Source organism: Acanthaster planci, linkage group LG04, assembly GCF_054643075.1.
Source record: "Acanthaster planci isolate LZ-2023a linkage group LG04, COTS_SCS, whole genome shotgun sequence".
Taxonomy (NCBI): Eukaryota; Metazoa; Echinodermata; class Asteroidea; order Valvatida; family Acanthasteridae; genus Acanthaster; species Acanthaster planci.
Window position 1 is genome coordinate 15,691,436 of NC_141780.1, and position 14,394 is coordinate 15,705,829.

General features: G+C 44.4%; 2 protein-coding genes across 2 annotated transcripts; one reads left to right on the forward strand and one right to left on the reverse strand.

The window, feature by feature from the left end:
• Window positions 1-688: 688 nt before the first annotated feature.
• LOC110974016 (dol-P-Glc:Glc(2)Man(9)GlcNAc(2)-PP-Dol alpha-1,2-glucosyltransferase-like) lies at window positions 689-3,186 on the reverse strand. The gene is made up of 3 exons (XM_022225308.2): window positions 3,022-3,186; window positions 2,253-2,450; window positions 689-1,903 (listed from the first exon to the last, which is right to left on the reverse strand). Exons 1-3 carry the CDS (start codon window positions 3,184-3,186, stop codon window positions 872-874), a joined length of 1,395 nt encoding a protein of 464 aa, XP_022081000.2. The 3' UTR covers window positions 689-871.
• A 4-nt stretch (window positions 3,187-3,190) lies between these two features.
• tprkb (TP53RK binding protein) lies at window positions 3,191-6,652 on the forward strand. Its single transcript, XM_022225310.2, has 4 exons — window positions 3,191-3,444; window positions 4,300-4,425; window positions 5,063-5,236; window positions 5,642-6,652. The coding sequence occupies exons 1-4, from the start codon at window positions 3,289-3,291 to the stop codon at window positions 5,726-5,728; spliced, it is 543 nt and encodes a 180-aa protein (XP_022081002.2). The 5' UTR covers window positions 3,191-3,288; the 3' UTR covers window positions 5,729-6,652.
• The last annotated feature ends 7,742 nt before the right edge of the window (window positions 6,653-14,394 follow it).

A 14,394-nucleotide genomic window follows, 5' to 3' on the forward strand; every position in this document is an offset into this window, starting at 1 on the left:
TTTACAACATTCAGATGGACCATAATGTTTTGTTGCATTCATGACAGGCTACTACATGTAGCAAACGGGAAGAGCTAAACTGTCTTACGTTTTAGGGCTGTGCCGAATATTTGATCGAATATCAAATATTCAAATATTGTTTTCCATATTTGAATGCAAAATTCATGAAAAGGAAGGGAGAACTTTCTTTTTTAGATTAGAAAAATTGCAACATGGAGGCTTGTTTCAAGCCGATTCAATGAAGCGACAGAAATCTTACGATTCAAAAAGTAAATTATTCATTTAAAAATTGAAAAGGAATAGAAATTTTCAATACGGCAAGAAGTATTGTTTGTCTCTTAAATCTTGCTAAATTGTGGCTGGAGATACTCCTAGACGTGAGAAGCTATAAGAGTGCTTATAATGTACAATTGTATGCATTATTGCAACTGATTTTGTATTTGGTTTGTTTCATCAACAATCTGCCAGTCAGTACAACTGAATATTTGGATATTCAATCGAATTTAAGATCGAATATTCGAACAGTGAATTACTCGAATTGACTCAGCCATATTACAGTTGAGTTCGAGTGAACCCCGGTTCTTTTCAGAACCACACACACTCAAAGAGAGTATTTGATTACATGGTGTCACCGCAAACTTCACATAGTTAGTACTTTCGCCATGCATAGCCTCAAGTCCTATTCATATTACAGTTGTATAAATTAGTTGTATTATCCAATCAAACTGGGTAAACCAGACAACTTCCACAAATACACCGTTAATACAGTAACATTTTCTTAGTCAGAATATGACCACACAATGTTTCGATGCATACCGAGTGTGATTACAAGTCCACTACAGTCCATGTACTTGGGAAACTCCCTAAGGCATCACCACATGTACCTCTGCAGACCTGGGGTCTCCTCCCAGACAAACGGTTTCTCCAAGAAGAGGTACAGGGTGGCAATATTCACTGACGCACCGAGTAGCAGCTCCAAGCAGATCTTCCAGTAGGGTTGCAGTGGCATGTGCACCCGGAAGAGGAGGTACGGCACGATGAAGTACCGCAGCTCCAGGAGCTTCTGCGGCACGGTGACGGTGGCTAGGCAGACGAAGTAGGCCAGTCGCCACAGGTTGCTGCAGGAGGGGAGTTTGTCCTGGATGCACCAGTCCATGTAGACCGCCACGGGCACCAGGCAGTACTTGATGAGGTGGTGGCGCTGGTAGAGGCGCCAGATACTGAACACGTAGTGCCGGTTGTCCGACAGCACGTACAGATGCACGTATGTCAGGTAGTGCACGGCCAGCAGCCCCAGGCACGTCAGGGCGAGGTAAGTCAGCGGTCGCCTCAGGCAGGCCCTCAGGAAACGGACGGCGCCGTAGGGCGACGCCAGGTACGGCGCGGCGAAGAAGGCTGTGAACATCAGGAAGTAGCCCAGCTGGGGCAGATTGGGGCAGGGCTCGTGGTGGCTCCGGTCCCCCACCACGATGCCCTGGTTGACGTACAGGAACCCCAGGAAGGCCACCACCACAACCCCATAGGGCCAGAGGAGGAGTATCAGTCGCCACAGCTGCGAAATCTTCAGGAGGTACAGCAGGGACTTCTTGACTGAGGCCAAGATCGCGCCAAAGTCATTGGCGGCGTCGGGGCTCTGCTTCCTCCCTCGCTCGCCCTCAACCTCTCGGGCGAACGTCGTGCCTGCCGTGAAGACCACCCAGACGATGTTGGACTGCCGGAAGATGACGCAGAGCACCCCCATCAGGCCAGCCATAATATGGTTGCCATGGAGACTGAAGAGGTACATTATGAGGATGAAAAAGGTGGAGCCGGGATCTGTATAGTAGAGGAAGGTGTAGAAGTACAGTACAGGGAGATGGGCCAAGGAAGCAGCCGTCAGCAATGGCTTGAAACCATGTGATGCCTGAAAACCAACATACATAGAGAGAAGAACCCATTAGTCATTAATAAATCACTGAACTGCCTGCTATGCAACAAAAGATCGTAAAGATGAACCCTTGGGGTGGCAAATGCAGGATCTCAAAAATTGTACAGTACCAGTGCATTTCGTTAAGGCCACAATATGAAACTCTGCAGAGGGAAATTTCCCAGGCTGACAAATACATGTAAGCCCTACAGAGTATTTATGCAGTTTACGACAAGTTCTATTGCTACGATTCGGCTGAAAACTACACGTACATGTACAGCACAGAGGCCTCTGTCTCCTTCAAGCCTTGATATATGCAGAATTCAAGCCAAATGTCATACTGTACCTTGTCCCCTCTGTGGATTCTCATAATCAGTGCGTACAGCATGTACAGGTTTCCGACTGCAAACAGTACATTGGTTGAGCGCAGGGTTAAGGTGGTGCACATCTCGGACATGTCCACTTGCATCAGTTCTGTGACAGGCCTGAGGAGACCAACCGAGGCCAGGTACAGGCCAGGTAGGGTGGTTATCATGGGATCCCACTTTCCACAGAGAAATAGAGAACCAATCAGTCTTTTAGTTTGTACATGTATCATACAAATCTTCCCTCCCAGTCCTACAGGCACGCAGAAAAGTTGTGAAAAGAATATTGCAGCAATGTTCACTCTAATGACGCCTCTACCTTTTTGTTTAACTCAGTTTTCTTTGTTCAACTGAGTACAAGGCGTTCATTAGTCCTTTGCTGCCTTGGGGTGTCTCCGTACAGTAAAAGGATTGAGGAGTCATTTTTCAGAGGATGTTTCTAGAAAATGTGACATTCCCACCAGTTACAGGTATGGCAGAAGAAGACATAAATACATTTCATGTGTATCTCACAAAAATTACAAAATGTACATGTATGCCATCTGGATCTTGGTTCGCGATCACTGGTCAAGATCCAGATCCGCGAAAAAACAAACAGACCCACATGCAGGCCTACGCTCCTGATGATCACGCACCACGATCACGCGCATTCATGCAGTGACCACCATGTCACCATGTATCATGTGTATGGTCATCCTGCATGTGCATCGTGGTCATGCATGTCTATGAATTTGAAAATGCTAGTTTTACCTCAGAAAAGGAGCCATTGCAGTATTTCTTGGCCTGTGGTACGTGGAAAATCTCATCCATATACGGATCAGGCTGTACTTTGTTAACTCGGTAGAATAACACTGAGGCAACAGCGAAAAATATGGAGAGAACAATTACGAGAACGAAATTCATGGGCGCCGCCATTTTGTTGTTTTTGGCCTGGTAACTGTGACTTCTCAAAACCAAATGGATCCTCAACTGAGGGAAGCACCTGACTGTACGTAAAGGCAAACGAAAGTTTTCAGCATGTTGACTCCAGATTTCGCCGTCAAGTTTCAGCTGGAATTATTTCCTGAGACTGTGGTGTGCATTGCACTTTTCAAAGACGTGAAAAATGTCGATGAAATAAAGAACATTATCATGGCTGGAGAAATTGATGCTGCTCTATTGTCTCCCAAAATGGTAAACTTGAATGATAGCTAGCCTAGTCTATCCGAATATTACATGTTTATTAGTGACCGGTGGTTCATCAACTTGTAATGTTACAACTTAAATTCTTCGTGTGCTTTCTTGAATGTTTTAATTTGATCTAGGCCTAAAATCCTATTTGCAAAAAGAGGGACCAGAAGTGACAAGCTGCTTTCTTTTGCCCCCATTTTTTTGAAGTTATTGCATTTCATTTTATTTATTCATTTCAAATTTTATAGTAAGCCTAGGCCTAATGATTGATTGTGATTTTTATAGGCCTAGGCCTAGTACTACCATGGAGCTAGCTCCATGGTAGTACTAGGCATAATTTTTCGTGGAAAAAGTTCCATAAATGGGCAAAACTTAAATTAATGCCCCATGTTCAAACCTATGAGACTAGTGTTTTTTACACTATGCTTTGGAATTTTCCTTGCTAATTCACTGTTTGAGACGTGTTTTGTTATCACTTTCTGATTGCTGTTGTAACATTTTAAGGGTAAATTAGTGTTGTCCATATGTGGAACTCTTTCCTTTTTCAATTTGGAGAGGGATTTACAAGAAGTGTAATTTTGATAAATGCTAAAGCCAGATTTATTTTTTATTGTGTATTTTCATTCATTTACTGAAATGTACCTTTCTAAGTTCATTTACAGTAGGCTTATGAGTCATTTAAGTGCTGCAAATTTCTTTAGCAAATGTAAATATGGAGGGGATCGGGGGACAGAAGTTAGCAGATCAGACACCCTGTATGGCCATTCACAGCTGACACTCAGTTTGTTATTCCTAGGATGTGATAAACACTAAACAGGTGTGCGCGTTTGATATTTCTCTGTTTTTATTTTGTTGCAGATTATCGATCCTTTCCAGGTACTGATTGCTGCAAATAAAACTTTGCATGTCAAGAAACATGGGCTCAAGATGCAGACCAGAAACATCAACTCGGAGGTCCTCTTCAATTTGTCTCCAACAAACAATGTAAGCATTTGTACACTGCGCTTAAGGAAAATGTCAGATGAAGTGGAAAATTCTGGTTGGTTACAGTAGCATGGAGTTAATCCATGGGCCATTTGGGATCAATTGTTGCTGTGCTGAGCGTCAGCGATTCCCATGTATCATGATCAAATTGTAAAGTACAACCACCCGGTTTTCACATCTCCTTTTTAGGCTTTCATGGTTTCACAGTGTGCCATAGCAGAGATTGCTCTGTCTAAATTGCTCTACAAAAGACAAATGCATGGCAGTTGCACATTTGTTTTTTACAAAATTGCATTTTGGCCCCGCATTTTGTGTACTTGATGATTGCTGAATATTTAGATTCTGAACAATTGAAAATGATATATGTATACAAGAATGAAAAATAATGAAAAAAGCTAAAATGAGTCCTTGATACCAGAATTTTATTGCTACCAGTGATAGTTTTTGTAAAGATGTCAAGCTTTTACAATGGTTCTTATGTCCGAGGCTTTTTTATTATTACTGCATATAATTGGTTTTTGTTGACTCTAAACTGTTTTCCTCATGAATATTCAAATGCAATTTCAGATATTCAAACTCCGAATTATTCTGATTGGCTCTGTCCAGCTGTCCATTGGTCTCTGTCTCCCTTCTCCAGATCAGCGCCTCCTTCAAGCGGTTTGGCCTGACTCAGGAAGACACCGGTCTACTTGCAGTCACCCTGGACGATGCCTCCCTAGATAAGATGCTGGCAGTGGAGAGTTCGGTGGACGGTTGCGCTGTCAGTCTGGATGACCTTGCCTCCTTCACCGACGAGAGCCTCATCAAGCAGGTGATTACACGAGGGGGTGGCATTTCCCAGGGGCGGAGTCAGTACCAGTCAGTCCCGTCCTCCAACCTGCCATCTATCGCTGCCAGCTTGCAACAACCAGCCTGATAAACCCCAATTGATTTGTCACGTTCTGCTCTAGATTCAACATACATGTATGCAGTACATGCAGGCCTAAGGAAGAGACAAGATCATTTTCTTTGCATATGCATACAGTCCTGTCTTCGGATAATGCTTAAAAATAGGCCACTGTGAATATTTTAGCTTTTGAAAATCTCCTTGTCCACGTACACGTGCATGCCCTGATCAAATTTATCATTGCTTAAAGAATTCAGCTCTTGTGATATTTGTTCAAGCACCGCATTGCTTTGTTCCCTTATAGGCAGTTGTTTGGTTTTTTTTCTCCAGGTTTACAAAATCCAGGAGGAGGAACTGAGGGTGTGCTCTGTCCTGGATGCGGTCGTGAGCAGAATGTCCGGGAAGGAGGTGTTATGATTGGATCGTTGTGTCAAAGGAACTAAAAATAGCCATGATGTCATCCCAGCCGGGTCAAGGGCGATGGCTTGCCCTTGAAGCACTGGAGTGGTTGTGAGTCGAATGAGGCTGCTTTCCGAAATAAGATTTCTCTCATCCCGTGCCCCCCAAAAAGATTCGTTTGAGGAAGGCATGCAAAGAATGAAGCAATTCTGTGCCAGTGAATGAACAGTTCTGTACGTTAAAAACAACCAACCAACGAGAGACCACTAGGAACGTCAACGATATGCAGCTGCCACATGAACTGATGGTATAAACTCTGTGAGGTCACCTCGACCAGGTCAAGGATCATGGGGCCACAGCCCAGTTCAGCAGCATGCAGTCCACACCTCTGTCCTCAGCTGTGGGAACTATGGGTAGGATTTCGTTCAGGCATTGTTGGTCACACTAGTCTACTGTCGGTAATGAATTGTAACTGGGAGGAAGTTGTCCAGAGTGCTGTCTTAGGCCAGGCTATTCTTTTCCCAACCGTGGTATACCCCGCCTGCAAACACGCTATTAGGCAGCAATGATAAATTGATGAAAATACGGTCTACTCATAACAAAATATTGTGGGGTTTTTTGAGGTTAAATTTTGGGGATACATTTTCTACATCTGAAAAAAATGATTGGTTGACAAGTCGTGCTAATTGTGTTTGATCGATTTATTTGAGTTGAGTTTTCAAGAGTTTGTATTTAAATTGATCCAACTGAGCAGATATCGCGAATTACAGAGTTTTGGGCCAAGTTCATACATGTAATTTGCCTGGAGACTCCGAGACGTTCGAGTTCAGCTGGGCTGGTTTTGGACAATAGCGCCCTCTTTTGGTCACAGTCTTATAGACGGCGATGGACATTTTAGCAGAGGCAGTCACATAAATGCAGCGCGGTATTACGTGTGAGAAACTTTGTCTTGTGTGCTTTGTTTGTTTGTAGTTTATTTTGTTAATTATTTAATCTTTTTATATTTCTGCAGCTGTTCGAGGACAGCTGTCGTATTGAATGTGTGATCGAGTCTTGCACCTATCCACCTACCTACCACCTCTCCCCACCAACAATCAGGCCAGGCAGGCTACCTATATGCATGACCTCAATGTTGGACCCCGCGAAGTCGGCGGCCAAATCAAATCCTCGCCCCCCGATCCGGTTAATAATTGAGATGTTTTTCTAGTTCTGGCAAGGGCTTTTATTGCCTTAGGGCTCCGGGGAGCGAATTGTGAAGCACCGGAGCGCGGCTCGAATTGCCCGATATATCTACCCTACCGCACGCGATGCAAGCGGCAGGAGGCGGGCCGCGCAAAGCCTGGGATCAGCAGATCTGGACGAGAGCAGGGGGCCAATTCCATATTGCCGTTTAACTGAAGAACTCGCGTTGTACATTTCTGTCGTAAGCAGAGCATCCGTCACATATTTGGTGTACCTTGTCCGTTTGGTTGGTCTAACATATTTTGTCGGAGAAATATTACTCCTCCTGCTTCGTAAATTACTGGCTTAGCGCTTTATGGAGTTGGCCCCAGATGCCTAAGCAAGGATTGCCATAGCCATCTCTGATCTCTTAACGCGACAGCCGCGCCGCTAGATTGGCCCAACTTGTTGCAATTCCTGCCGTCCCTAATGGAGTCTCCTTTGCCTCCGTCGTCTGCCAAAACGGCGGATGACGTATAGCGTGTCTTTTTAGCTTGATTAGTCCTGCACGCGTGAATAATTTATTGTCTGGATAATAATGTTGATGGTTTGTCTTCTCGAGCGAAACGTCTGTAAAGGTCGCCGATATTTTATATCTATTTTTTTTGGTTCTTGTTTTTCGTGGTAAAACGATGTTCGGAGACACGGATGATACGGTGGTCCAGTCGTGATCGGTCTCCCCCCATCCCCTGAAATGTCATCAAAAGGGCTCTTTTTTTACGAATGAAGATCTAAATACGTATTTTCTTTCTTTTCAATCGCATGTACGTATGTACCATAATGTGGTTACATGTAACGACGGATGGCGTACGAATGCGATGGCTATCACTTGTGTGCTCTCTCCTTGCCATGCGAGTCCTCAAATAGAAAGCATAAAATATCCCCTGATGTCTCCAGGTCTCCGTACTTATATTTTGCTTCTGCCATCCTTTTGTTGGTTTGTACCCACACCGTCTGATTGGTGAGTGGTCATCACGTGTCAGTGACCATATATGGAACGTTACGCGCGCAGAAGCCAACGTCGGGGCTCTTGTAGACAAAAATGGCGGGGGATACGTCACCGTTCCGTCTGCAGATAGGTGAAGAAATTTCCGATCTCTGAAGGGAAACTGATGCTTCTAGCAGACAGAAGCAAATTAAACACGTTTTGAAACGATGAGAGCAATTTGAAAGCCACGTCTGTTGTAGCATTCACTAATATAAACTTTGCAACTCCTTGTTGCGATTTTATGCAACAGAAGTGAAACTTCTACCTGTAAAAACAGGATAGGCCTATATTCAGCCATTGTGTATAAGCAAATACGTAAATGACCATGTGATGAATATTTTACATTACGTGCATTGGATTAGTTTCGTTCAGTGAAAATGAAATGCTCCCTCCAATCTACCACCTCATCAAAGTGTTATTACCTTTGCATGTAATTGCTATCCACGTACTAATCATACAATGATGTCAAGGCCAATTGCAGTAAAGAAAACTTATGTGACTTCATTATCCATCAAAATGCTGGACGAACACGCGTTTTTTTGTAAAGTTGGTACGTTCAAAGTACAACTTCATTTTTTTTTACTTCAGATAAAAAGTGTGATCTCATTATTTTGAAACTGCCCTCGACACATTTGTTGAAAGGTGAAGCCTTTTTCACAGTGACTTCTGCCATTGCTTTTTAAAACCCGATACCGCGTCGATGTCCCGGTCTTATTTGCGAGATGGGTGCTGACTTCTTGCGGACTGCATTAATTTTCTTGAAGTGTTCCCGGTTCAGAAGAGTAAGTAAGTAACGATTTGTTTAGGGGAAGATGGTTTGGGTGTGGAGCTTGTGTGTGCCGTTTACTGGTTGGGCATTTTTGCACACTGCAAAGTGAGGTCACATTGCAGTGTTTAGAGTTGTGTCTTGCAAGGTCTTTTGCCCTTGCCATTATCAGATTCTGCATCCACTGTGACTGGGAGAAATACACTGGCCTCTCCATATATCAATATGTGGCGGGTTTTATTTTTTCGGAAATGAAATCGACGGGAGGCGGGAAATGTGCGAGTCTATAGGAAAGAAATGTTCGAGAGGAAAAGCTGGAAGCCGACTGGTGTCGGACGGGGCACAAAGAGGAGACACAAGCCATGCTACCAAATATACACGGGCTGGGCCTCACTGCCCACTTCCCATCAAGTCACAAGACGGCTTGAAATACATGTGACAGGGGCGTTAGATACGGATCTGCGTCCTCACCGTATTTTGTATACCCAGCAAGAAATGAGACCGAGGGGTACCCCCCCAACATGTCCAATCCCTATACACATTCCAGATTATTGTTACTTAACACATCCCCCCCTGATGTCTGAAAGGAATTCCCCAGATTCCTGCGAGACAATGACCAACACAAAGCAGGAGGGGTTCTCTTCGTCTCATACCTTGCTGCATGTGATATTTTGTATCAAGTGCTCTTGTTCACTATGGCACTTTGCTCACGAGCGAGCATTGTGGTGACGAAATAACGCCACCTGTTGTTCTGTATTGTCCGCTTGAACAGCATCGCCACACACAAAAGATTGCCACCCCCACCTTCCACTGTTTCGATTTTGCGGAGGCAAGTTGTCCGTTGAAACCTTCTGTGCGAATGCCAGGCGCCCTTTTGTCCAAAGCCAGCCCCTCCCCACTCCGATCAAGATGACTCTGCTATAATGTGCACAACTGACGAGTTTTAGTATGGAATTAAGATTACCGGTAAACCCCCAAACAAACTCTAGGTGAATCAAGTGAAAGTCATCCGACAATAATGCGGGTGCCGTGTTGAGAGACGGAGGACGAGAACCCTGGTCCCAAGGGTGCATCGGGACTGGGCAAGATGTCTCAGCCTGGTCTGATCTCCTGTCGTGCTGAGGATCAATCGCCCACGGCGACGCGACTCGTCACAGACTTCGCTGGAATACCGCCCCCCCCCCACAAATGCACAAATGGAGTCACAAATCCCGCTGCCGTTGGGGAGCCTACGCGCCGCGCTCATCTCGAAAAATCGGCAGATGATATTTTTAGCCTTGCCAATCTTCGGCAGGTGAATTATTTATGTCAAAGATTTAACGTTGCTGAATTTTCTCGTTGGACGAAAGAGTTTTTATAGGTCAGCTAGGGAAAGTTTGGTTGAGATTAATCTGCCAACGATGGGTAAGTCAAGTTAGAATTGCCTGAAATATTTTGTCGATACAGAAAGGGCCGACTGTTTATCGTAAGGATGGTGTAGCTTTCGCTCCAGAAAAAGTTGTAGCTTTATCTAATCCCAAGGGTGGCTTAATTGTTTAAACTTGAGAAAAGATTATAGCTTTAGAAGTTAGTACAATGTATACTGTTGAGTGGGCGTGGAAATTAACTTATTGAAAATGTTAAGAGAATAGCTTCAGTTCTTTCATGCGACGAATTGAGGCAGGTCGACCAGGAGCGGTTTTAGAGCAATTTTGGGGGTGGGGTCTAGACAAAACCTCGGGGCGGGGTTAACACCCACCCCCTCCCTGAACGCTGCCTGAGGTCACTATATTAGCAGTAAATGGCTTTATAATGTGCGTTGATGATTGCATGCAATGTAAATTGTATATTCAAGAATTAATTCTTTAGACAATAATTTTGGTTTGTTACGTTATATTCTACTCCGAAGGGGGAAGTGTGCTTAGGTCCAAAAAACTGCTGCGGGGTTGCAATTTGCATTTTGGTTGCAATTTGGCAAACTGTGTCAACGCTTAAACTGCGTGTGGTACCGTGAATTTGTGCACTTTTCGGCAGAAGGACTTCGTCGGCGTTCTTTTTCGAGAGAGACACAATTATTTCTGGACATAATGCAGCACAACGCAAGTTGCCAGAATCTCTAACCCTTGGAAATCCACCAGTGGCTATTTTGTAAATCTAAAACCATGGCAGCAAAGTTGTTACCGGTTCAACGCTCCTGCCAAACGGTGCGTATGAATATACGGTATGAGGAGACTTTCAAATCAAAGAATTCCTCATAAAAAAATGTCGCCATGCCCTTTTTGTAAGGCCATTTTACCGATCTCAAATTTAAAAAACAACAGAGACTGTGCTTCCAAAGATACTCCCATTAATTAAAAGAAGTAATACAAAAATCACGACCCCCTTGATGCATGTATAACGCGCGTTTGTGAAATTTCCCACATTGCATCGGTTGAATGCATGATTGCCGCCCGCCAAAGCTTCCCGGTAAATCGATCGAAGGGAGACAGGTATACATATGATTAGGTAGTCCAGTAACAATCGATCCCCTCGATCATTGAAAAAAGTCATCTCACGGAATGGTCTTTATCAGTGTCCGTACCGCTCTTCATCAGGCTTGCCTCGTGATACACAAACCAGAATGTCAGGCTTCGGAGCATGCTGTTACCTCGTTAGACCAGTCGCATATTGATGCGTATAGGCCTACGTTTACATTCAATTGGAGTGATAGACCACCTCAGCTTACTGGCAATTTGAACCATTCCCCAATCGTGAGTGGCCTAAATTGCATGATCCATATAATGACGTAAGTCTTCTAAATGGGAACGGGGACTCACATTTGCATTGTTAACTTCTGGACATAGCGAGGCGCTAACTTGGCCTGGTATGGTGCCGTAACTCAATATTGGTGTGGAGGCAATTGGGCTAAGTACTTTTCAGGTTGAAATAAAAAGTATAGAGTTAGTCATTTGGTATGCTGAATTGTAATGATGATAGATGTGCTGTTGATGTCTCCGAATGTTATGATCTCTGCGTCTGTTGTGCTGCAGAGTCTGTTATTGAGTTGATGAAAGCAATTGGGTCAGTGGAACTTGAGTAAGGAAAGGAGCAGATGGACAGAAATGTTGCAGGAGTCGAGACGAAGTTCAGGGTCTTTGGACTGAAAAAAAGGGAGTGCCGTCGGGCTTCGAACGGCACTGAACCACTGCTTGATGATCTCCATGCACTAATGAAAGCGGAGGCTTCTCGGGTGGGGGCGCATATATCCACCCCTTTTGGTTTTCTGCAAGCGAGGAGACAACCTGATGGGTGCACCAACCTTGTACACCTACGTATATACATGTAGTGGGGACTTAGAGGTCCACGTGATGCTGACCGTGCGAACCTCGAGTGGACTAAGTCAGGTCTAAACAAGGTTACCCCCTTGTGGACAAGGGACGAGGAAAGGTCAAGGAACCCGTGAACAGAAATCCAGCTTTAATTTTTAATAAAAGAGAGTTTTCAAAGTTCGCGAGAGCAATGAACTTTTCCACCTAGTTTTCTTAACGACGCACAAAACGAAGGAATGTCCGTAAACAGGGTAACATAAACATGCATGTGTCGAAGCAGAAGAAAGTTACGTGTATTACAAACGCTGATCGGCACACCCTTGGAGTAGAGTTACCAAAGTGTGTGCAGTTTTTCCAGCACCGGTCGCCTACACACCGTAATGTTCTTATGGCAATAACACAGTGGTGTTAAGTTTGCTCTCTTTCAACTCGATGTATATACATGTAATAGGGATTTTGTGTTCAGACTATAATGAACATGAATTTTAAAGAAAAGCAGCAACAGAAAAAAAATCAAATAACACTGCCGGAGATGCTGTCTGAGGACAATTAAAGGGGCCTCTGAAGTCTCTGGTCCCTCCATTGAAGAGTATTGCTCTTGTTTGAAGCCTCTGCGGACCCCATTGAATGCTGGAGGCAGAATAGGAGTCGCAGTATTCGTACGGGGGCTCATTTGGGACCCTTTAAATTGGCTCCTACGGTCAAGGGCTGACTTCTGAACAGAGCCATATAGATCACTCTCACTTTGCCTACATTTTGCTTGGGCGACCAAAGTGTGCAGAAGAAAATCACCCTTTTGTTAGTTTTCGATTTTACCTCACTGAATTCGTTCGAACATGTTCGTACATTTGCCCCATTAATTCTAAATTCTTTTTTTCATGAGTATAGTGTGTGTATTATCGTTTGGCATTTTGATAACTGCGTGGGATTTTTAATACTTTGTGAATTTGTCTCTGACGTTTATACTGACGGCCAGCCATACTAAGCAGCCACTTGTAGGACAAGGCATCAGTGGTAAAAGCTCTCGGGAGATATTTTTTTCATGCACAAACATAAACCAAGCGGCATAAAAGCTGATGGTCTCTGTATCAACTTTCATGACACTCTCAACCGGTCCCGCGTTGAAAGTTTAGTGTCTAACCATGCTCCTTCGCAAGCCATTATGCTACTTAGCGGTAATCCGCGGACTTGGCCATGAAAAGGTTGCAGAGTTGGGAGTTAGAACTCACAATTCGGACAAGTGCAGAAAACATGTAGGTCTAATCTCGAGCTCATCGTATCATCAATCAAGATGCCCGAGGTAAGCTTCCCGAATGTAATGCCATAACAACAAGATGGTATCGCAATGCAGGCGGTAATGCCACAAACCGTGTCACTTGTTTTCGGATTTCCCACGAATAGATGAAGTACGGAATGTTTGCTGATTAAGACTAAGGGGCTAAAAGGCATCCCATAACTTGAGCGCCACGAAATGCAGTTCTTTTGGATTGTCAATGCATTATTCTACGCGTGCAGTTTTAGCTTTGGCAAAGATTCTGTATTTAGAAAGAGCAAGGTCATTCGGGAACAAAACACGCGCGCAAGTCCGCCTGTGGCCTGATCTCGCACGCGCGTGCGAATGACGTCGGGCGCGCTTTATTTTGCACATGCGCTATCGAAATACTGAGCTCATATGCAGCAAGGTATGAGACAGAGAGAACCCCCCTCTGCTTTGTGCTGGTCATTGTCTCGCAGGAATCTGGGGAATTCCTTTCAGACATCTTGGGGGATGTGTTAAGTAACAATAGTCTGGAATGTGTATAGGGATTGGACATGTTGGGGGGGTACCCCTCGGTCTCATTTCTTGCTGGGTATAACTGAACTGGCTCATTATATAGGTGGACTGGTCCCCGTCCCTATCATAATTATGATGGGGATCAGGCTCCTGGGGTCCGTGGTCGGTTCAGTTCTACACATGTACAATGGATCTTTCCATGAAATATACAAATAAGGCAGAGGCATGCGCATTACTACCACTGGATGATACCGTGCACGATATGGGGCAGATGGGTACCCCCCCCCACACATGTCCAATCCTATACACATTCCAGACTATTGTTACCTAACACATCCCCCTGGAAGTCTGTATAGAATTCTTGAGATTCCGATCAAACGACGACCAACACAAAGGCAGGGGGGGGGGTTCTCCACCCCATACATTGCATCATTATGGACTGGTTGGCAAAGTTAAATTTATGACGTCAATCTCCACGCGCGCTCAACTATCAACACATACACGCCGTTTCTGCTCTGGTATAGTTTGGAATGAGTCCCAAACTTAAAGGCAAGGAGTTGTTACTTTCCAATCTCATGGCACCGAAAAACTTCTCTTAGTTTCGAGAAAGACGTGCTAAAATATTGGACAAAGGCTGAAATACGGTTT